Source organism: Micrasema longulum, unplaced genomic scaffold, assembly GCF_059751315.1.
Source record: "Micrasema longulum isolate JH-2025_06_02 unplaced genomic scaffold, ASM5975131v1 h1tg001085l, whole genome shotgun sequence".
NCBI classification, from domain to species: domain Eukaryota; kingdom Metazoa; phylum Arthropoda; class Insecta; order Trichoptera; family Brachycentridae; genus Micrasema; species Micrasema longulum.
Genome location: NW_028278273.1, coordinates 645,598 through 671,848, shown reverse-complemented (window position 1 = coordinate 671,848; position 26,251 = coordinate 645,598). Strand labels below are relative to the sequence as shown.

The following is a 26,251-nucleotide window of genomic DNA, read 5'->3' as shown; positions in this document are numbered from 1 at the left end:
GAAAAAACATTGGTTTCAACCCTTTACACTTTATAGGACACATATTTTGTATTGATTTATATCTTGCAAATCTAATAAAATATGTTCTTTTTAAGATAATTAATATATTACGTTTAAAAAAGCTGAGTAGAAGATTGATCTACCAGTATACGCTATTAAGACACTCTTTTGACATATGACTTATTATTAATACGAAATATTACAAAATAATCACCTTAATCCGGGTGGTACATAGATGTACCTCTTTGGTTTAGGTGTCCTATAAAGGGTTAATCATACATGTTACAACAGATATGGAGAACATTTTAAAGAAGGATATATGGAAGTCTAGGCATTTACAGAGCTAATGATCTGTCATTGGCTGGTTTAAGTTCCCACTTTACATACTGTATAACATTCACAATTTAGCCCATCTTTGAACATGCATTTCTTGAAATCTCTATATTCAATTCAATTATAAAACCGCATTAGCAATTTTGTTTGCAAAGTTTATAGGTAATTCTGTATTCATATAACTCAACAATCTTAATGTTCCCAACCGTGTCACCAGAAGTCAAAATTTGCTACTTATAAAATTTTCCAATAGAAACTTTTGTTTTTATGCTCCTATGTCCGGATGTGTATAGGTAGATTGGTTACTTCGTCGCACAAATTGTAGTTTTTGTGGGATAGATCTTCCCGCTTTTCGTAGATCTCTACGCCTCTAATACAGTGTAGAATGAAAAGAGATTGGCATGGCTTAGCTCGAAGTCTTGTATGAAGACCGTTTTTTTTTATTTATATACTATATACCACTATTTTACTGTCCTTATTTGTCTTTGCTATATGTATTTATGTCCTGTTGGTTCAGTTTCTTGTATACACGTCTCCTCGTGTAAGTATTAACATACTACAGAAAAGATGGAGAGCATTTCAAAAAAGGTCATATAAAAGTCCAGGGACATCTTTAGTTATATTTGGCTTAGGCCATAAATTTAATGAATAAATAAATGACTATTAATACATTTAAGCTAAACATGTATAATTGAATCAGGTTGTGGGCCCGTGGCTAGTGTCTCGGGCTCACGGCTCAAAGGTCCGTGGTTCGAGTCCCTCTCTAGCCCAACTTGATTCCCATTTTCTAATAGGGAGTTATTTACAACTCGTTGAAAATGGCCCTCAAAGTTAAATATTTGGGTAAATCATAAGAACGCAAATATTTATTTTTTACCAAAAAAAAATAAAATATTTATACGATACGCAATGTGGTTTTTACCAATCAACTCAACGCGCGATAGCGACGAGGACTCTTAGCCAATCAAACGAGGAGATAAAACGAAACACCAACTCTCATTACGAATGTATAAATAGTAGATATATTGCGCTCTTTTTTTATTTTGCTTTGGGCAACAGCAAAACACACAATGACTAAACGGAAAGATTGAAATGTCAAATATCACTTAGTATATAGTTTATCAAAAAACGAATATCTAAAAAACGTTTGCTGAACCAGCTATTAGCAAGCGAGCCAACGCTAGGGCAGAACAGCGTCTGTCGGGTCCGATAGTATGATATAGAAGCCAACTGGATTATAATTCTCCATTATGGTCACCTTATCAAATCTCTTTCTCAGATTCTATTGAGAGGATTTAGAATAAGTTTCTTAGATGTATTAATTTTACGGTGGGTTTTTCTACTAATCAATTAAATTATAACAAAATTTTACTCTCTTAAATGAACTAAATTGCAAGAACGAAGAACATCGACCGATCTTACGACTTTATATAAAATATTAAAAGCAATGTTTGGTACCCCCGATCTACTGAAATTGATTTCATTCTATGTACCACCTAGGTTAAGCAGAACATCTACAATATTTTATTGTCAAAATTCTCGAACGGTAGCTCAATATAACTCACCTATTGTTAGATTACAGAATACCGGGAATGAATTTGCATAACATTTTGATATATTTAGTTTATCTCTGCCTAACTTAAAAAATAAAGTGACCAACATATTTTTATCAAAAAAGCAAATTAACTTCAGGAGATTGGGTTGGAATAGTTATAATTTGATTAATTAATGTATTTGGTTATTGTATAATTTCTTTAAAATATATATGTATTTCAAGTAATTTTTAATGTGAACAGTACGAGTATATTAATATTTCATACTCGATTTTTTTATATTTTTATTTTTAAGCACTCTTTAAACCACATATATGTAAATGGCAGAAATGCCGTATATAAAAAAAGAAATAATATATTTGATAATCGGTATTAATCGATTGAACTGTCGATATTTTTATATATTTTAAAATCGAACTACATACAGCAACCGTCTAAATATACCTATGTTCGTAATATAATTAGTTAGGAAGTTAACCTTGTAACCATAATGAAAATTTAAAATGTAAGTCTAAAACAAGATCAATAAAATGATTTGAATCTTTGCACGCGAAGAGTACTATATATTTTACTTGCGAGCTTTCTTATTAAAATGACTTAGAACAGGAAACTCAAGTTTATGGCAAAACCCTGAGCAGAATGCATCGAAGGGTTGCTTTAGCGTGGTAAAGGGGTGGGTTAGGGGTGCCACTTTTCTCGGCAAGAACTGTTTCATAAGATCCATCTAGATTATTATAATTAATGAGGAAGGCTCTGTGTATACGCGGCTTTCTAATGGGGACAGAATTCTGGTCGGAACTTTGTTTATTGTGGCAGCCCTCATAATCTACATTTACGAGAAAAATAAGAAGGGATGACGGAACAGGTGTTAGAATAATTATTAAACTAAAGATTTTTTACATAAAATTAGATAAATTAGAAAAAAATCTTTGTTTAAAATATTATTTTAACTCGACTCTAAATCCTTTCTGCCATATCCTAAGTCTTACGTTAGGTTTGTTTAGGACCTAAGCTGTTTTTTTATGTTATCGAATCTAGTCACACCTTTTTGAACGCAGTCTTAAATCTTCTAGTGTCTGAAGTATGTAAGCATATTGGCTAACGCTCTAAGAAGTTATGCTGTTTAAGCGGCGAACGGACTATCTTGTACCTACTTAATGACAGACAAAAATCTTCGAAAGTCAGAAATTACTTCTGGAAAATTCCTGAAATATTTTCAGTTAAATATTAACTTCTCAAAACGAATACTTTAGAGAAATAATAAACCAACTTGGCCTCTTTAGAAAAAAAAATTGTTTGGCGCGAGGCAAAGCAATTTATATTTTTAAAATGTTATTCATGTATTGTACATATTTGTATTTTTATTTTTTATTTACATTTTTTTTTGCACTACAACAGGCCAGGAGGCCCAATTACAGTGGTGAATTACATCACAGAACACCCAGGCTTGAGAAAAAATTTATTTTAATTTTTGTGTTCTCACCGGTAATCGAACCCGGAACCTTCCGTGCGTGAGTCAAGCGTCTTGACCACTGCACTACGGAGGCCGCTCTAAGTTATCTCTACACTGTTTTATTAAAATGAAATATGTTTTAGTTTTATATGGTAGAATTAGCCATTTTACTGGAGTAAAATTGATTATTATTATAGCAGTTATTGCATTGGACTACTACACATGAAGTTCTGAGTTTAATATCCTACCGAGTCAACATAAATTATTGATTTGCAAACTATATTACAATGCAACATTTAATGGACTGCTACCTGGGTGCTATTCTGAATCTTCGCGCGGGGGTAGAGGTTCATTTGTGGATTTTAATTTTTTGAATGCGACTACATTTTGCTTCATACACGGCCACCACACTGATGATAAAATGTTCAATGTATTTAACTTAAAAAACAGAAGAAAAAAAACTAATACGGTTTGGTCAATTCAACCTAGTTAAGTGTTTTGGGTAATGCCTAAGGTCGCAATAATATTATAAATGTAAACCGTCATGTTTGGTTTCACGTGTTCGTATTTATTTTACGTAATGTGACATTTAATCATCAGTGTGGCCATGTGGCCGCATATACGAAGCAAAGTGTAGTCGCATGCAAACAAATTAAATACACAAATTAATCACTCTCTACCCCTGCGAGAAGATTCAGAACAGCGTCCCCGAAATGTTAGATTGATAGTCTTATCATCGCGTAATAAGCGGTCAATACAACGAATTCTAATTAAAAATGATAAAGATAAAAATAGCTTTAAGGATAGAAAACAACAATTGTGGGGATTTTATAAAAGATTGGACCTAGAGAGAAAGAGATCGAAGAACGAAGAAAGATAGACGCGTTTGAAATGTGGTGCTGGCGTAGAATGTTGAGGATACCATGGACAGCCCACAGAACTAATGTTTCTATAGTCCGAGAATTCGGTATTTAACAGCGTCTTTTTTGCACGTTGCGAGGCGAAGAGACAACATGGAAAAAATTATGGCACAAGACGAGCAGAGGGAACTCGATCTCGCGGAAGAAGTCATATAAGATGGACAGATTTGGCGACAGAAGCGACTGGCGTCTCTCTTCGGGAGGCCTCCGGAAGCACTGAAGATAGAAGCGGATGGAGGCGGATCGTAACTACGTGCTTCCCTCATACCAACGGGACCGCGACTGGGGCAAACGACCAAAAAGAGTCTAAAAAATATTTTTTAGTATTACTAGTATATCATAATTTACCTACCATTACCTTAAAATGTTATATTCAATCGCAGTGCCAGCCACATAAGGGAAAAGATAAAGGAAGAGTAAGCCTTCGAGGGTTTCTTTAAATGCATTTGAATATGTATAATTACAGAGTTTTCACGTTCAAAACTCCAGTTAAAAAGACGTCAAATAAAAACACTCGCAGAGAATGATGCTGTTACGCCCCTGCCATTCCTTCTCGCCATTTTCTTTTGACCACACTCTGACAATTACAAGGCGTCGACAATCCCACCGTCCGACCAGTCAAAGAAAGCCGCCCCAGAAAATAACTTCAGGCGGGCGGTTTGGGTAGGGTGGGAAGGGGTAGCCGGGCGGGTCGGGCAGAGTGGGGTAAAGTGGGTGGCTCGGGATCGATACGGTTCCCGAGTTACGTAACACTCCGCATGTATCCCGCCCGCGCTACGAAAACGTGGAACGCGAGAATGGGAAATAATACGAGAACCCACCCCCATGTACTTTGCTACCCCGCAATGCAACTGAGGAGGCCAAATGGTATTTGTTATACATACCGAGAACGCTGAATTCAACTTTTTGCACACAAAACAATAAAGCTTCTATACTATATTTATATACCCTTTTTCTAATATGCCACGGAATTATCACGGATTGAATTTGTCACGGAAACTAGCAAGTAGTATTTTCATAAACTAATATTGTAATTTTACTCTTATTATTATAATTATCTTATAATTAAAACAATTATGTTTCTGTTGGGTATTTATACATTTTTCATCATCTGCACTACAGAACCTTAATCTAGAAGTTAGTAGCAAGGTATTTGTTCAATCTGCAGTGCCATTGTAAGGGCTCTAACAATAACCCTCATCGCAGGAAACGGGCTTTTTTTTAAAAAAAATATACAATCTTTACTACTAATTCCTGACGATGAGGTAGTAACCTCGAAACCGGTCTAAGTGTAATTTAAAAAAAATACGTGGTTTATACAAATTTATAGACAAATAAGTGTATTTTGATATTATTTTGGTGAGTGACTTATTCATCTAAAATTCGTTTATCATATTGATAATTATTTTTTTTATTTTCTCCTAAAAGTAGATTTATCACTACTAACAGAATTCGAAGCTAACGACTTTACGCGTTCTAATAAATATAAGGTTGAATAATATAATTAGGTCAAAAATTGAAGAGTGATTTTTCAAAGAATCATAGGTCAAGATTTATGAATTTCAAAGTAAGAATGCATTGTAAAAATTAAAGCTACACAGGCTTCTTTTTTAAAAAGAAGCTTATGTAGCTTTGAAACAGGTCGGTAAAAAAATTAAAAATAAGTGGTTAAAAACAAAGTTGTTTTATTTATTTTATTATAATGAATAACCTCAAAGTTAGTGCTTCAAATTTAAAATTTAAAATAATTTCTGTTTATTATTTAAGATCCATGTTTATTAGATTCATATATTATTAGACTTACATATTGACTTGTCATATCATGAAACGCTTGAATTTTTATTTTGTACCCATCATTTATAAACCCTCAGGGCGTATATAATAAGTAAATTTATGAAAAATCTATTTTAATTCACCCTTGTGTGTGTAAAAATACATTTTTATACATTTTTAAAATACATTTTTTTTTTTTAATAATGAAGTCGTGTTTTGCTATAACAGACCTAAATTATACAATTATTTTTATGAATTATGGAAAACATATTATTAAACAGTATACATACAAGACGAATGTTTGTTTTCAAATGCCTATATGTATTTCAAAATATCGTGTCTTTTGCTTAATGTAACACGACGTTACAGCGCCGTTTATACGACGTTATAGCGCCGTTTATACGACGTTACAGCACCGTTTGACGGGGTATTTTAAGCGCAGTCTTTTCAAAGTTAACAATATTCTACAAGTACACTCGTACAACTTATTTAGTACAAGAAATGTAAAATGCAAAAGCTCTTTTAATTTCAAATATACTATCTAGTCTGTGTAATTCAGTAATTGAAGATATATGCATGGGGCATTGTATCGATGAATATCTACAAATTGCATGATTTTTAGTTTATATCTTTATTGAATCACCAAATTTATTATTTTTTAATTTGATTAATTTACAATTAAAAAACCCCATTAGGGTTATATAAACATTATTAAATGACAAGCAATGTTTAAAAAAAACGTAGATACGTTTTTCACACATAAAGCGATGTTGAATGCAATATTTATTTCACTGTCTTGTATGTACGGGATACCCAATAAAATATATTGCGGCTAGTCACTTGAAAAAGGTTTAATGTTTGTATGCTATAAAACCCGATCTTGATTTACTGTCGCTTGGGGCGAAGTGATTTATGAGGAAATTATCTTGAAAAATATAACCGCAGAATGCAGAAGCTTTTATATGAAAATATTTTTAACTTAAAATGGAAAGACCATCTTAGTGAACTAATTAAACGTATCAGAAAATGTATACACATATTTATTAGACTAAAGAAAAATTTAAAAATCAACAATTTAAAAATAGCTTATTACTCTATTGTACAATATTTGTTACAATGTGGTATTGTCGGATGGGGTGGTGATATTCTAATATAGTATACCCTCTTAAAATAGTACAAAGATTGATTATTTAAGTAATTTTAAAGAAACCCTCAACATTTAATACGGAAATTCTATATAAATTATTTAAAGTTCATACAGTAGATACTATTTATAAAATGAATTCCATTATACAAATTTATAAAGAAGAAAAAATAAAAGAATTTGAGATGAATAAGTCACTCAGATTCTAAAATAATATTAAAATCCCTAAATTCCACACAAATCATGGTCAACATAGCTTAGTCTTCAAAGGTGTCAAAAATTACAATAATCTCCCGAATTAACTAAAAACTATTAAAACTAATATCAATAAATAAATTCAAAGTAAATTTAAAGAAATTTTTTGAACAAGCGTAAAAACTGCATTCAATTTTAATTAGTGTTAATGTATTATTATTTTCTGGTTTTCCTTTTTTTCTCGTGTACTCGTATACTAAAAATTATACAAATTCTAATAAATAAATAACTATAACAGTGTAAATGACTCTCCAAGCACAAGAGTTAGTCTCTTTTTTGGAGAGTTACAGTTTTAACATTAACTAGATATATAAAAGTAGATTTGTATAAAATAAAATTAAAAATGTACCATTTTTGAAATATATTGATTAATAAAAAAAAATATTTTTTTAACGTTTTTACAAAAAGACGAATAGGTACGTTTTAAACCCGCTTTGAGAAAAAAGATCACCGACACATTACGGTAAGTTTGATAAATTGATATTTTTACTTATTGCCGTATCTTCGAGACAGACTATCGCGGGAAGCATGGCGGCAAGCCGTATTTCCATACCATGGTTGCCAGGAGCCTAAATCGATGGGCGGACGCCGAGACGTTATAAGGCGGGCCCCTATACGAGGGCGGAGATAGTAAAATACTAATGTCATTCATATATAATCTGTTTCCTTGAAAAAACAAATTACAGAGACAAATTATTTACAACTGAGAACGCTTATTACTTCGTTTAAAATTTAAGCTCTCCTGGGCCGCGATTATGAACGGCTGTCTTCATCGTTATATACTGCGACGGTAAAACTAATATCGATATTTATGTACGAAAGTGTACATATTTTTGTGAAAATTCAAAGTATCTTCGTCGGTAACCGGTAATTAAACATGTTTAGAAAAAAAAATGGAAACATATTATATATTTCATATTGAAAACTGAATGGGCCGCGATTATGAACGTTTATCTTCATCGGTGTATACTGAGACGGTAAAACTAATATCGATATTTATGTACGCAAGTGTGTTTATTTGTACGAAAATTCAAAGTATCTTCGTCGGTAACCAGTAATTAAACATGTTTAAAAAAAAAAACTTTTTATATTTTTCATACAGAAAACTTAATTTTATTTTGTAGATAAAATTAAAGATAAATTTTAACTTCCTATCAAAATCGAGGCCCTGGTGGAATAAACTTTGTAATACTGTGTTCAATAAATAATTTAGTAGAAAAATTTGTAATTTATTTTGTGTTGACATCACGTCTCAAGAATTTTGATAACACATTACTTGTATAAATATTTCAAGACGAATATATCTTTCATGTAAAAAATCAAAGAATATTTCTACGGTTATACTGCAACATATCGCAACCCAAAAAAAATCAAAAATTAATTTAGTGTCAGAAGTGCATAAAAATGTATTATTCGTGTACTGGCAAAGCGTTGCCAACCTCCATCAAGCTAAATCGGTAAATTCAGTTATGTCCTAAAAATAGCCAATTGTTCGAGATATTTTAAAATCGGCAGAATCACCATCGAATTCGGTAGATCGGTAGATTGCTCTTAAAATCGGTAGATCTACCGAAAAATCGGTAGAGTTGGCAACGCTGGTCGTAGCCAATAAAATATATTTGACCTAAAGCAATTTGTCATAAGATCAATACTCTAAAAATTAGTACACAATATGTCCAATCCCACTTAAAAATTACTATATGTTTAAACAACAGTAACTGTAAATATATCTTTTTTTCATTAATAATTAAAACCATCCTAACCAATGATGCAAATAATTCAATCAGGATCATTCAGTAATTACGATAATTTATCATTGGAGAAATGAAAAACGGAGATGGACTTTATATGCATTTTAAAATTACTCAATGCTATATGCGATATCCCATCTCTGTTGATATCATTTCTTTTCATGTTCCCAACCATGTCACCAAAAGCTATTTATCTAATTTTCTAAGAGCAACTTTTGTTTTTATATCCAGAATGTGTAGATTAGTTTCGTCACACAACTTGGATATCTTCGAGATAGATCTTCCCGCTTTTCGTAGATCTCTTTGCCATTAAAACAGCGTGAGATGAAGGTGAATTGGCATGGGTTAGCTCAAAATCTTATAAGTTAATCGTGTTTATTGACATTTTGAAAGCCATTATTTTATTGGCCTTGTTTGTCTTCGCTACGGAGTTTTATGATAATTTTATTCTGTTTCTTGTAAATATATTTATTTATATAATTGTTGTAATTGACTTAAGCCATATATAAAATAAATAAAATAAGCGAGAAAACGTTTTTATCGTCTCCTGTGAAATTAGATGAATGTGGGTTACGCCATATTGCACAGTAACCGTATATTGGCTGTCTATGATTTCCTTCATTTAAATAATCTTTTAACTCGTCTAATTTTTAAATACACTTAAAATGAAACATTTGAAAGAAATCTTCATTTTTCGCTTTATTCATAATCATAACCGCGTGAAACTGTTTGTATTTAAACCCGATTTTGGCTTGTTTTTGTTGTAGCATAAACCTTGGAAGGCGAGCCATCTACGAAGTAGAAAAACATTTTCCTTTATTATCTCAGTGTCTAAAGAAAACCCGCAGAGCAGTTTCCATTCAATAAATTTACGTAATTTAGCAAACGTTCCAGAGCTTAACATCTTATTCCAATAATAACGAGTTCCAGAAACCTGTTAAGGATAATCCAGTGCTGAGACATGTAAGCTTTGGGGCGAATATTCCATTATCTACCCCCATATCAATCTAAGGACCTAATAACTTGACCTCGCTAAATCAATACGAATTAACTATTAAGTGAATCCTGATACAATAGGGAAATATCACATACTACGAATACCGATAAAAATATACTAAATGTATTTAGAATAATTAATTTTCAAAATCAATATGGATATTGTGGAGAAATGTTTTCATACATAAATGTGAAGGGGAAATTTAATAAAATTACGTTTATAGAAAAACGCGACATGTTTGGCCTTGGTAGTTGTGACGTCAAGATTCGTGAAAAGTTCTCAACAATTTTGAATGGTCAGGAACAAATAAACATGAATCGTGACGTATTAGGGGCGTGGCCGAAGGAATGACCAATTTTGCGAGAATTCGGATTTCAAAATATCTTTTATGCTACTAATAATTAGCAATTTTGTACTGGACAGTATTTCATAGACCTTTTTTACTTTAAAAACGTTTAAAAAACACGTGATATTTCCCTTTTAGGCAACATGACGAATTTAAATTTATTTCGAAGCGTTCACTAAATACTTAATATAATAATGTGAGATAAAACACTCAAGTTTAAATATATGTATGTGCACACTTGGAGGATACTTTTTGAGATAAAAAGGCCACACCATTATACTACGTTTTGCAGTTTGCGGTTTCTTTCACGTAAAAATGGGTGTCATTTTTTAAATTTATGGTTCACTTTATGGTAGTGCCGAACAACCCTTGACATTTTATGAGAAAGGAAATGAACACTTACGACAAAAAACGTCTATTTGTGATTTTACGTATTCCGTTTTTTAAAAAAAAACGATAAAACGAGGTCCTATTTGATATGGAAAAGGAAGAGACCCACAATTCGGTAATCAATAAAATGTGCGTGAATCGAATTGAAAATCAAAATTTATTCAACACATTTTTTAAAATTCTCCATTGCCAAAAAATGTTTGTGAGCTTTGTTGAATAAACATGCCGTTTATTTGGGGAAATCCGGCTTGGTGGAGGAAAAATAGAGAAATCAACCCATCGACAGTTGTGAAGTTAACTTATAAATACGGAGTGACGAAATGTTAGATTAGTAAAAAAGTTATATAAAAACTCAAAAAACCGCTTACCTGAAGTTTTAATAATAAAAGTTACTTTATAAGAAAAAAATAAATAAAGTCGTTAAAGATGCTCGCTCGTAAGAAAGTAATATTATACGAGCATATATTTTCAATTTATGGACTGTGTTCGTAACACTAAATTCAGTGGTGTATAAAATCACAATCCGTTTGACTTGACTTGAGGAACAAAGTAATAAGAGAACAAACGCAGCAAACTACGGCGACAATTGTCGTCAAGCGGAGGCGATACGGTTGGCTAAGCCATATACTGCGGATGCCTCCTGAGAGCCTTAACCCCGCTTGCCTACTTTACAAGACGTCAGGTTCTCGTCGTCCTGGATGTCCACTGCTGACTCTTCGTCGGCAGTTTATGTCAGAACTTCGGGACGAGAACCTGACTTAGGGATGCGAAGGAGTTAGCAGCCGATAGAGATGCATGGAGGCTCTCTGTGGATATCATATGCTCCAACTAGGGAGCGGACATAGAATGATGATGATTATAAAAGCACAAATGGAAAAAATCATTCTACAACAATATCGACATGCTCAAATTTTAAACAATATAATATGAAACGGTTGTCTAGATTGTTTCAAACTCGTGATAACGAAAGATGCGCATTTTAATAAACCAATGAATATTGTAATCAATATAATCATGGCAATTTATTTATCGCCGTTTTCATGATAGGTACATATCGAGGCTATAATGACAGCATGCATTAAGTCAACAGTATTTATATTTTTCAATATAGGTGCAAGATGTTGATTTTAAGTTTTATGCTATGCCTAGAATAAGGATAACTCTTTCCAAGATTAAAAAAAAAAAAAAATTGTGAGAGAAATAATGCGTTGAAAGAATAAAAAAGCTTTAAACGCGATATCTTGGACTTGTTTTAATGACTTGATGCATTCTGTCAGTAAAGCCTCGATATAATATCAAAGTATTCTTTTTTAGCTTCATTTTGCGTCATTTTTCAAAATCCAAAAGAAGGTACCGAAGATTTATATCAAAATATGCGTCGATCGTTAAAAACAAATGGTTTTGTTTCAGGAAAAAAAAAACAATTGAAGAGGAATCGAAAAGCTAATGAAAATTCGTTTTCCAATGTAAATAAACTTTTGCGTTTTATTTTAAAGAGAACCTGTTAATCCTAACTGCAAAACTAATTAATTATAACAGTAAAATCCGTAAAATCAACGATAACTGATATTCATGATCATCAAAACGAAAACATGATATGTACATAAATACTTTGAAAGGAACAAACAAAAGAAAATTGAACGTATTACAACAGGAGTGGAGAACATTTCAGGGAAGGGAATATGGAAGTCTAGGCATTGACAGGGCATACGATCTGTCATTGGCCGGTTTAAGTGGCCACTTTACACATTGTGTAACATTCACCACTTTGTTTATGTTTGAACATCCATGACAGGTCATAAGCCCTTTAAATGCCTAGACTTTCATATTCCCCTCACTAAAATGTTCTCTATCCCTGTTGTAATTTGTTTATCTTAATGACTCCCTAAGGGGTGATATCCAATCTTTTGTCTACAAACATTTGGACGAACTCCAAATATTGTAAAAGAAAATTTAACTGTGAAAGTGAATTTATATCAGTGTTGTATAATAATTGAATATTTCCACGGCTTTTAGTCGAAGATAAACCATAACAGCATATTATAGAGGCGGGATTTTTACACAGCCGGAAAATATAACTAAATTTAAAACCCTTTGAGTGTTGAAAATATTTTTATCTGAAATGTAAAAGTGAAAATTAGATCTCCCGAGTTGAAATTACGTGCGTAAAAAGTACAGATAATATACCGCAGTAAGTAAAATTTGCGTTTTTGAGAAGCGTAATACGTGGCTTGAGGGTTGTATTTTCTTTCGTGAAGCGTACACGAATAGATTACTGTCGGGTTTCTGGCACAAATTAGGAACTACATTTTACAAGTTGTGAGATATTGCGCTTTTAAACTTCATCATTAAAAGCTCATCGAAAATCAACTAGTCAAATAAAACCGCAAGTTGAATATTACAAAATGTTTTTTAAACAACGATTATTTGATGGCATTTATGAAGACATCTCATTTTCCAACATGCGCCAGGAACCCGACGATATTAGGAACAAGGGGTTCGATTTTATAACTAACGCTGAAATCCTTTCTTCCGCCTGCGGGCTCTTGTCGTCCTAGAAGGCCGCCGATGACGACCTTTCGGCTTTATTCGATGGAACTAAGGGACGCGGGATCGGCGTGGGAGAAGGCGAGAGTGCTGGCTAGCGAAAGTGTCTTCTGAAGGCATGTGGTGACAACACGCGTCACTTAGGAGCGGATGTGGAAAAAGAAGATTGCTTACGTAAACGTGCAGCATAAATCGTGCATTAAAGCTTTTAAAAATATAGGCAAGATATTTAAAATGACAATATTTTATGCTTTTGCGTAAGACTAATCATGTTGCTTTCACCTAACAAAACATGGTACGCAACAATTATTGGTAGTACGATGCGCTGTTGGTGCTAGTAAGGATTGGAAGAGAAATATTAAAAAAAAACAAATCAATACGGAGAAGTTCATGAATAAATAAGGTAACACCCGACTGTCACACCAGATCCTTACAAAATATGTAGTTAGACCAGCTAGAAAAAACAATAAAGCAACTCTCACCCTCATGGATATAAGAAAGATAAAAAAACATGATTATTTTGTGATTTTTATTTATTATTGCGTACATATTCATTCGCATAAATGAAGCTAAAACTAGTATGTAATCTATAATCTAATTCTCCTAAGAATGTCCGTGTCTTGGCGAAAATGTGTAGTTACTGCGCGTGACTCCACCTATGCATCTGAGACATACCAATTAATTACACAGCGACGCGACGGTCAGTCGCTTTCTAATATTAGATTGGACCGCACTGCCTTTTTCCCTTCTTTTCCGGCTATTTTAACCATGTATTGCCAAATGGATTTAACTTATTAATTATAGACGGAATACGGGGCGTTACCCTGCGCGGCCCATACTACATTCTTAGAAGAACCATACTTTTTATAGCAATATACCGTATTTCCTACACTATAAGACGCACCCTTATTAATTTATCGAGGCAAAAAATAACATTTAAAAAATAAAAAAAAATTAAACTACATTGTCATGCAATCACAATGAGAAATATTTTTAAATAGGCATATTATTTATGTCACTTTCAGTGTCTGAAATTTCTTCGGATTCAGCATCGGTATTTTCCGTGTCGCTTTTCGACGAATCATTGTCTGCATCTTCCCACAAAATGTCGTCGAATATTCGCTTCACTTATGCCAAATTTACATCCTGCAGATTCGTTTATGTGCTTTTTTGCATACACAATAACCTTTCAATCAATAGTTCTTGCCGACTAAGACGGTAATTAGGGAAAATTATTTTTACAATTTTACTAGCGACAATTTTATAGCGATTGTAAAACGCCATCGATCAATAGACGAACCCCAAATTCAGAGACACTACAACAGGAAAAAAAAAAGCAAGCGTCTTATAATCGAGGGTATACGGTTTGTAATATAGGTTTGCTTTATAGGAGCTTGTTCTTAAGAATTTATGACAAAAATGGGGTTTTAATATTTTGTTCATATTTTATGCGGCGTCCTTGCCGGGTTGTTGTTCCGGCTTTTGATTCGATTGGGAAATTTTGCTTAGCCTGCAACAAAACGCTTTGTGAATACTGAATGCCTTAATCGCTTTGTGCGGAAGCTCCGATTCCCTGGTGATTTGGTATTCGAAAACAACGAAGGGGTACAAACCGATTTAAGTCGAGCCTGGTACCGGATTTTAAACGATTTTTTTTTTCTAATAACTGAGAGGTAGATAAAAAAAATGCATCATCTTCTCTATATTACCCCATTAGTATAAACTGTGTGCGATATTGCATTAGCACACGAATATCAGCGTATTTAATCATTGGTTACATAAAGTCTTTCAACGTTTATTCACACAAATTCGCATAAGCTACATTTTGTAAAAGGTTTCAAAATGTGGATATTTTAAAAGGACTATTTATCGTTTATTTAAGGGTTTAGACCGATTTATCATAAAATTATTAAATCCAAGAAGGTAAAAACGATACTGGGAATGAAAAATAAGGAAATTAAAAATAATAGTTTCATTATATTGATGTTAAAGAAGAGATAATCAAATGGTGTCTCGTTGCGTATTGAAATATCATCATCATTCTCCTTTCCGCACCTAATGGTGCATAGGACACTGCATAGGTGCACCAAACGCAGCGTATCTGGATCATTTTATTTTTTACATGAAAGTAAGATATCAGTCTTGATTGATATATACAAGAAAATAACATTCGAAAAAGAGCAATTTATAGCGATCGTTTCGTATTTTATCTTTTTTTTTTACTAACCCTTTCAAGTCAGACATAATAATAGTGTAGTAAAAAATCTAATACTAAAAGTCATTTTAAAGAATCAAAATTTAACAAATAGTAAGGCATAATTGAGCCGTCTATTTCCAAAAATTTTCCTGTCCAGTTTTTATAAAAAATAGTCTGAGCATGCCATTTTATAGCTTATTAAAAGAAGCGCATAAATATTCTACAAAGAAAATTCAAAACTAGTCTTTAACATCACTATACCGGCTGAAAAACATCGTCCGTTTTCAAAATGCATCTTGTCCGTTTGCTACCCATTTCTAAAAAAATATCATCTTTTTCATTTTGAGATTACTTATTTTGTTTACTTTTGTACTTATTCATTTTTATAATAACTAATCAAATAAACAGATTTATATTTTCTCCCCTCAAAAACGACTTTAAAAAATATTACCATAGTTCATATTGTCCCTTGAAAACATTTTCAAAGGTCGTCTAGTCCAAGATATATCTTAAATAAGAAAAAATAGTAAAATTTTAGAAATGTTATTTTCGTCAAACGAGTTTTTTTTTGTAATACTTAATAATTTTTTTTGTAATAGAGGTCTATACATTTTTTTGTGGTTAGCTTATAACTTAACATAAATAAATATTTATATAATCCTAACGTGTTTTTTTTAATTAAAAATGAATGAATTTAAAAAACAAAGCAAGATTGACAAGATGAACTTTGGGAACGGGCAACTCAATTATTGTCATGAGGATCAACCTAAACGGTCTGAATTTAGGTCAGCGTATATTTACAGATTTTCCAATTATTATCTGATTATAAAATCTATTGTCAAATGTTGTCAAATTAGCGCTGATGCGACAATTTGTTCTGGATAAAATAGCGACTGAGTTTTATTTCAGTCTCCTTGCAAGCTTTGTGACCTGCTGACCTAGTTAGCCGCTCTGTGTGTGGCCTGCGACCCGCTACCCGCTCCCCATCCTTCATAGTGGGGTACACGAGTAAACACTATTGGAAAATGCGCCATTTAAACGCATTCTACCAATGCTGTACCATGGGAGCTTTTTGCATATATTTTCACTTAACTGTTTTGATAAGTTCAAGTAACATGGATGGTACATAAAGAACCAAGAAGAAAAAGGTTTTTGAATTATACTGATTACAGAGTAATATAAGCAATGGGTTTACTTCGCCTTTAAAATATCTGTTAGTTCGCCTCACCTCCAATGGGTTCGTATTTATTTATTTATTCATTTCAAATTAAATATATTTGTGAATTTAATATGGCATATTCTATATACTTCATATACAGGGTGTTCTTAAAACCTGTCACATCCGAAACCACGATGATCAGCATGAACAAGAAGACATATTGACACATTAAAATATTTTTTTAGAACGACTAAAATCTTAAAAAATAAAATATTTAAAAAAAACAAATGGTTGCTTACATAAGTAGTAGCATAAAAGTGCATAAGCAGGGGAGAAACGAGGCGAGGGGAGGGGGGAGTCTGATACACCGTCAACCGCGCGATCGCGCCCCCCTCGCTTCACCCCTTTAGAGGTAAGCAACCATTTGTTTTTTATTTTAATATTTTTTTATTAATTTTCTTCGTTCTAAATATTTTTTTAATATGCTAATATGTCTTCTTACCCATACTGATCATCGTGGTTTCGGAAGTGACAGGGTTTAAAGAACACCCTGTACATTAAATGTGTTTAATTTTTTTTTTATTGTAATGTTTTATTTTTCTTAATAAACTATTAACTAAACGAAATACTTTCGAAGTTTATGTTAGCATTTTAAAAATAATATTGATATTATTAATGAGAACTCTAAGCAAAAAAGTACGATATAAGATGTATTTTAGAATAAATCTAATATTGTAACATATACATTATACATAGATTAATATCACAAAGCAAAGAAAATCACTGCTTGTGGCTGTGGGGGGTATTTTCCTAAGTAAATATGTTCAAACAAATGAGGCGAGGTGATATGGGAGTGTTGTGAAAACACTCCGCCTCTAATAAGGGTTAAGTAATTAAGTGGCATTTCTTGGAACGTTCGTTCCGAGAAATTCCAGATTCTTCATTTTCAAAACAAACCTATTTCAAATTTAACAGTTATTATTTTATAACATTATTTTCAAACATTGACTTATGTAAAAGATCGATGCTTTGCGTGAACCGATATTGCAAGATTATCATGTGTCACACCGTGAGATTGAGGCATACTTGGGCATTAGTTCCACTCGCATACATTCAATATTGCATGAAAATTTGGTCGTGAAAAAGAATTTTTCGCGTTGGATACCGCATAATTTGACAATCGCTCAAAATACGGCTCGTGTCGATTGGTGTAAACAAATGTTTAAGAAATTCAATCGCGATGCTTCAAAAGACGTCTATAAGATCGTAACAGGCGACGAATCACGGATCTATGCATACGAACCCGAAACTAAACAACAATCGACTAGATGGGTCCTTGAAGACGCGCACGAAGCATTTCGAAGCAAATGGTCGCCTGTTTTTTCGGAATAACTGGACATGTCACCACCGTTCTATTAGAGCAACGCAGAACGGTCAATTCTGAATGGTACACCACCATTTGTTTGCCAGAAGTGTTCAGAAAAATAAGGGAAACCAATTGCAGAAGACAAATCATTCTCCACCACGGCAATGCAAGCAGTCACACATCAGCTCAAAGGACTGACTTTTTGAGTATTTAAAACATCGAATTCATGGCACATCCACCGTACAGTCCTGATTTGGCACCCAATGATTTTTTCATATTCCCGCATATCAAAAATAAATTGCGAGGTCAACGTTTTTCGACGTCTGAAGAAGCGGTTAATACGTTCAAATCACATGTTTTGGAGGTACCTCAATCGGACTGGAAAAAGTGCTTCGAAAATTGGTTCAAACGCATGCAAAAGTGTATTGATCTTCAAGGAGGATATTTTTAAAAACAATTAAGCCATTTTCGATTATAAATATTTGTTTTTATTTATCTATCTCAAAACTTAAGTAGCAACCCTCGTATTACGCATTATTAAATTTATGTTCAAAATGTTTCTTTAATTTTATTTTTGTACTGTAGTATTTCAAACCCATGTAAAAGAGATTCCGGGGTATAAAACGATTGGTCTGAAGAAATGTTTGGCGTTTATTGTTTTTTTTAATTAACTGACAATTTAATATTTTTAGAAAAATAATTGGTTAGCATAAACGAAAAGACATAAATGGCTTTACTATTATTAGGGAAATCTTTTCTGATCAAAACTTTGAACTGAATTTGAATGTTTCGTTAACAGGTAAACCTATTTAAGAATTTTCATAGCAGCACCAGAGGCAAATTAAAAATCGATTTACACGACTTTAACAATTTGAAGGAGAAAAGCAACCTTCCATTAGTTCGCCAAGTCTAACGACTGTACAGAAATACGAGGACATTGAAAGGCGGGAAGGAATTACGTAAGGTTTGCAGAAAAGAAAAACCGCCCTGAAAAGCTCGCTCGACATATTTGTAGTTGAAAGGAAGATTTCGATAAGGAAACGAAATAAAAACAAACTTATGAAAAGAAATGTAAAGAATTCTAAAGCAAAATAAACCAATTTTACGTGAAAATTAAATATTGAAACATGGGTAAAAAAATTCATTAAAATGAATCAATAAATGCAATTAAAATCTTTTTTGAAAATTTTCACTTACGAATTAGCTGTAATTCGCGATAAATAATTTGCTGGCTAGCAGTAGGCTTTTCTGGAGACGCCTAGTGACGTCTACTTAGGAGCGGATGTGGAAAAAGAAGAAGAAATAATAACAATGATAGCCAGTGCCGTAGCTATGCCAACGAATTACACAGAAATACAACTAATATATCGTCACAACGTCATGCTCGCCGATTGCACTTGTTACAACCATTGCGTATAAGCATGGCGCGGTAACGTAATGCATGCCGTTTGTCCCATAGGGCGTAAAACGTTTCGTTTTCGGGTAATTTATAAAATGCATATTTTAAACCTTTGTAGAAAATTTATCTGAGGTCGGGCAGAAAAATAATAATACCTTTATTTATTGCATATTTTTAAAAAAACGTGAAAGAAATATTGGAACAAACCTCAGAGTAATAATTCTCTGGAGAAGTCCTTAAACTCAATTGCACAGAAAAAAATTGTACCAAATTTTTGGTTTGGTTTTTAGTTTAACAACAAGCGTGTAACGGACTAATTAAGTCATTCTCAACTCGAGTACCTACGGCCAGTTGTGTTGCTGCAATATGTAGCTAACTTCGTGGTCAATAATCATAGAATGGTTTACCTCCGTATGGGCGAATCTATTATGTTATTACTCTAAGCTACTAACATATATTCTAACAACTTTGTTCAAAAAACTGACGTAGCGCTACTAAGTACCTACAAGCGCTATACAAAATTGGAATCTTTCTAAGCCATGAGATCGCTAAGAGAAAATGTATCAAAGAAAGAAAGCTCTCCACGTACATTACGTAGTAAACATAATTGGCGCATAAAAGTCTGGAAACGACATTGCTAAATGCGCAGAAGTAAACATAAGGGTAAAAGGACGGATGGTATAGCGTAATGCAGTGTTTTTCAACCTGTGGGTCACGACCCCCCGGGAGGTCGCAAAGCCTCGCTTGGGGGGTCGCAGTCGTAAGCAACCTAAAAGTAAAAAGCAAGGGCTTTAGGTCGTACACTACAATAAAAACACAATAAATTCAGTGAGAAGATTGTGTACTATTATTTTTTCAACAATTCGTCGAATCGTGGTTCTATTTTTGTTTTTAGTTTGCATAGAAATAATTTCAAAACTTCCCTTGCCAGGTCTGGATATTCTACGTATCTCTACACCAAGAAGACGTCAGTCTTAGTTTATTTATTTATTAAAAGAAAATAACACAAAAAAAAAACAATATTTACAAATAAACCAAAATTATAGCCTAAATTAAGATCTTGGAGGGTCGTAAATGTTTTTTTACCTGTAAAGGGGTCGCGTATTCAAAAATGTTGAAAAACGCTGGTGTAGCGTGTTGTTATATAGCACTACGGGTTAACCCTTTCGTGCCGGAACACACTGCGGGAGCAATAAAAATGTACTTTTAAACATTGGAGAGCTATCTGCGCTTCATAGAAAAGAACCGAAAAACACAAATGTGACAAATACCCGAATGTGTAATTTGGTATAATAGATACAAATTCATGTTTAAATATTTTTTTAATAAATTCTGTGACTTCGACCCAAAAGTAAATCGCAATATTACAGTAAAGTAATTTTTGGGCCATTTTGTAGCGTTATAATAAACTGTTTGGCGTGTTTGCAACGAATACTTTTTTAAAAACATAACCACATACGTATGTGTATATAAAATAGTTAAATATACGCACATTTATTTTTTTTTATTCACATCGACCCTCTACAAATTTATAAATTAAAATCGAATTTCCCGTTCGAAAATGTGTACATTTAAATGAAAATTTGAAGCATATTATTTGTTAATCTGTAATGGAACATTTTTCAAGACATAAGTATTTATGGGAATTTTCAATAGTTTAAAAAGTGTATATATTTTTGTGTTTTTTAAAAATATTTTTAAACGTGTTCAATTACATGTAACTGATGAACACAAATTAACATTTTCGTTAAAAAAAACTATTTTGCTTTTTAGACAGTTGAAAGTAATTTTCTTAACTTTCCATTGTAATCCAATTAATTTTTAAAACGTTATGTGTAGATGCCGAATTCGCAAAAAACTGATGTTTTGCGAAGCCGCAGCCGGTATTAAAATAAATAAAAGACTTACATTTTCCTCGACGGTTTTCTTGATTTTAGCACCCGCTTCGCTGACCTTAGCTCCGGCCTTGTTAACAGCAGAGTACAGGAAGTTACCAATAGACTTAGCTCCTGCGACCGCCTTATGTGTAACTGAAACAACCAAAAATGCCCGTAACATTGAACGCCTTTTTTACCAGTACCAGGAAAAAACTGATCGACCTGTTTTACAATCGCGAAAAGTTACTAAAAAATACCGCTTCATAATTTTTTTTAAAATATTTATTTATTTTAAAACGATAAAAATGTTATGCAAAAAAACAAAAACACAATTTAGAAAAGAAAAAAATCACTACCAAAAAAACTTATATTCATTTTTTTTTCAGCGGTGTTGAAGGGTTAAGTACCCAATAAAGATTGTGACACAAGAACACTATAAAAAAATACTGTGTAACTAATACCATCGCGCATTCACGGGGTAGTAATGGTAACTACGACCATATAACATTGATTTCAAATTTCAGGGGGAAAAAAAAAAGATTTATTTTTATAAGTACTAATACCCGTATGCAGAGACAAACCTTAAGGTGAGGAAAGTACATTCTATTGTCTTCACCTTCGGGTTATTCTCTGCATTTGAAATTAGAATGTACTTTCCTCACCTTAAGTTTTGTTTCTGTATACGGGTATAAGTGTTGTAAAATAACGGTATGTTAAATATCACTTTAAAATAACAATTTTGTCCGTCTCGTGGTCAAATAGTCAGCACGTTTTTTCAGCACTAAAGTGTGTGTATTTTAGATTAAATAACTTATTTTAAGGAATCTGTTCTATACATATTTTTTTTGTTTATTCAGAAAAACAACAGCAATGCAAAAAATATACACAACATTACAAAAAAAAAACATAAAATAAAACCAAATCAGTTTTTCACATAAATACAATTATAAAAATCCAGTTCAGTTAGATATTAATACATGTAGAAGTGCACGGGTGCGAGTTTTTGTGTATGAGGATGCGTGGCTAAGTGAGTTGAGTATGGTTTTGGTAGGTATGTGAATATGTGTGTGAGTGTATATGGGTGTGAGGGTGAATTTATGGACAGAGAAAGTGTGTTTGATATGAGTGAATAGAAACATCTTAAATTTATAATGTAAAAAAAAAAAAAAAAAACATATTTTTTTTCCAATAATATTTTTTAAATTCTTATTTTAAAAGTGTGTTTACTGCAGTTAAATATATCTATGCTATTGAAAAATATATTTTAATTACGCGCCAAACGAATCAGAGGAGAGTTCTGTGCATAGTTGGTGCGAATTTTAGGTACATGGAAAAGAGATAGATTCGTGTGACGGGTGCGGTAGCCAGGTATATTTACATTAAGGGCCAACTCAGAAACCAGAACAGGAATATTAAGACGTCCATTAAGAATGTCATGTAAAATCCCCATATCTAATACCAAAGGACGATCCTCGAGACTAAGTATATTATGTTTATGACAAGAAGTTTTATAGTTAAGATCCGTAAATCTGGATTTCCAATTGAGATGTCTCAAAAATAAATATATACTATATAAAAATAAAAATTAATGCATGGCGAACTCCCTCTCTAAACACGAGTATTCACTTTATTAGAGAGGTAGAAAAGTTATAATTAACTATGTATGTACAAAACATTTATAACTTTATACTTTGTCAAAAAAAAATATCAATGGACAAAAAAAAATATTTAAAAACGTTTGCCTACCATGCGAGAGGTCTCGGTTTCTATTCCCGACATGGTCGACTTAAAATATTTATTAAAAAAAGTTTTTTAACACTAGAATATTTTCTAGTCCATAACAAAAATAATATGATAAAGATACGCTGCGGTTGGTGAACCAATGCAGTGCCCTATGTATCATTAGGTGCAGAAAGGAAATACTGAATTCATAAACCACTACGCATATATTTTTTATTATTATTCGCGCCCATGGGTATATGACGAGTACATGAATGCATGCATACGGTGCAGTGCATTTAAATCTTTAATAACATTCAAATGTACGTGAACATAAACAAAAATTGTATGTTTATTTAGTTCACCGACAGGCACTAACACATAAACACGGGCTTAATAAACATTCGAACGCGCTGTATGCACATTAACATAAAACATATAAACAAAATAATGAGACATAAAAATAATACTTGCAGTTGGTAAAATGTTCAAAATAAATATGATTTAACTGGAAACACCCGCGGGTAAAACATAGAAACCTTAAAGCAAATTTATTGCAAAAGAGAGGGAAAACATTTTTGAGAAGGGAATGTGGAAGTCTAAGCATTTACAGGGCTTATAACCTGTCATTGGCTGATTTGAGTGGCCACTTAAAAACACTAAATAACATTCACCGTTCTGCCTATGTTCAAAGATTAATAACACACTAGGGAGTGAAATGCAGCCAGTCAACAAACATTTGAACATACTAAAAAATCGATGAAAACATTTACATCAATTTACGTATAATATCATTCAACTTCATAAAACTGAAAAATAAATCCACTGAAATGGTCTGATTATAAAAGAAATTTATTTAACTATAAGATAGGAAAATCCTTCAAGAAATTTGTTTATTTTATTTGGTTACCAATGATATTTTTTTTAAATCGAATTTTGATGTATGCAGAAAACGAGGAAGACAGAGAAAGACATGATATGTCCAAATTCAACAAATACCTGAAGATAGACACGAAAAAGTTGGAATAATTGTCGGGCGTGCATGAGAAAATTTATTAATGTAGAGCAGTCTTCTCAAAGTGGGCGATAACGCCACCTTGTGGACGCTGAAGGCCTTTAGGGGGGCGGTATTCGGCCGAGAAAAAATTATAAAAAAATCATTCTCAAAGTGGGCGGGCGGTGGACGAATAAGTTTGGTTTGTTGGTTACATTTTCCCAAAGTAGGCTTTTTTACAAATCTGAAAACAGTATTAATTAAACGGTTTTAATACCCTGTTACTCATTTTGATATCTAAAACACAATCAATTAAAATTTATGATAAAAATACATTTCAGTTCTTACCATTTCCAATTTGTCCAGCATTTTCGTCGGTGGGAGTACCCGAAGGGGAAATGGGCCGACTATCAGCTCCTCCCGTCGCGCTAGAAGCAGAAAGAATACGCAAAAACACATTACGCCGGCGTCGGAACTACGGAGTCACTCGGACTTTTATTTCCAAAGAACAAAACGTCACCAACTAGATTTATGTATGCAATGCATTTATTTGAGATAACAACTAGGTATTCGTTAACTAATAATATTATACACATTTTGTCAAATGCTATTTATTCAGACTCTTTCCAATGTCACTCTAACGAAAAATTGCCTTGATTCTTGTTTATGGAAGTCTGAAACATGTACAAAGTAGAATCACGTGTAAAAAGACGGCGCCTTAAGCATTTTGATAAATCGCTAAATCGTCTGATCTTTTTTTCAAACCGCGTTATATGTACATGAAACAGCGACGAAATAACAAGCGGAATTGATGATTATTTCATACATACATATAATCGTAAAATATTATTAATGTAAGGCCCAGGGCCTTTCAGTACGTAGAAATCGTCAAAACTTAGCTTGAAATAAATATTTCAAAATCGCATTTTAAAGTTTATCCTACGCGCGACGACCAACTGATATGTTTTTGTTCATAGTAAAATGAAACTGTTCTTTCATTACCTTCTTTTATTATAAATAACGTATTCAACGAAATCGTAGAATTTTTGCTTTAAATAAACGTTTCAAAGTCGCATTTTAAAGTTTATCCTACGGCGACGGTCAACCAATATGTTTTTGTTCATAGTAAAATGAAACTGTTCTTTCATTACCTACTTTTATTATAGTTGCTTTTTTATTGCTTTTTTAAATATTACCTATACCTGTTATTCTTTCTTTTTTCTCTGCTGCATTCACATGTTTTTATACTTTTAAACTACTTTTAATTACTTATATTGTATATGTATATAAAATCAATATATTGCTGCTCTTACTATGTGTCATTAATTTTGAAGATGTTTTTAAATTGACTTAAATTTATTTTCTTATTTAAAGATCCTTTAAAGATTCGTTTCATCGTTTCTTTGAATCCCTTAAAATATGTATGTGTATATTTATGTTTTTTCTTTTTGAAAAATGTTATTATTATTTTATTTTATTTTTACATCTGAGCATGTTTTTTATTATTTATTTTAATTCTTAACTTTTAATTACTTTTACAAATTTTCTTCATTTTTTTACTTTGATTTTAATTTTTAAATAACTTCTATTTATGTTTTTTTTCTTTCTCTTTTTTGTACTTTAATTAATTTAACATATAATTACTTTATATTATGGAAACTTCGCTGGTCCAATTAGATTTAAGTCTAACTGTGTAAAATATAAAACTTTGTAACTGTACTGTATGTTTCCTAAATAAAAGAAAATTTTAAAATTTTAAAAATTAAAAATAATTATCGTATTCAACGAAGGCCCCGTTGTACACAATTAATGATGACACGTATTTAAAGGTACATTTTTAAAATGATTTCTTCCAGTTAAAGCTTTTGTTTGAATACGCCGTGAAATATTACTGCTTCCGGATATGACTTAAATAAGGCCGAAGATATTCATATAAAACTGAAAAGTCTGATACGGTAATTTTCGTAAATCCTACATTTCGATTTCTCACTAACCTAACTTTTTGTGCGAATATTTTATTTATCTGCCTACCAGGCGCGTGCGGTGAATATAATCAGTAGGGATGCTGACAAAAAATA

General features: G+C 32.4%; 1 protein-coding gene across 2 annotated transcripts in view; it reads right to left on the bottom strand.

Moving 5' to 3' along the window:
- The window catches only part of LOC148277093 (synapse-associated protein of 47 kDa-like), a 65,081-nt gene that overhangs the window by 29,068 nt on the left and 9,762 nt on the right, over positions 1-26,251 (bottom strand). For both annotated transcript variants that reach the window (XM_088233350.1, XM_088233349.1), the window contains exons 3-4: positions 24,522-24,601; positions 21,492-21,613 (exon numbers count right to left, since the gene is read on the bottom strand). In XM_088233350.1, coding sequence (XP_088089476.1) covers positions 21,492-21,613; positions 24,522-24,601 — 202 coding nt within the window. The remainder of the gene's footprint in view (positions 1-21,491; positions 21,614-24,521; positions 24,602-26,251) is intronic.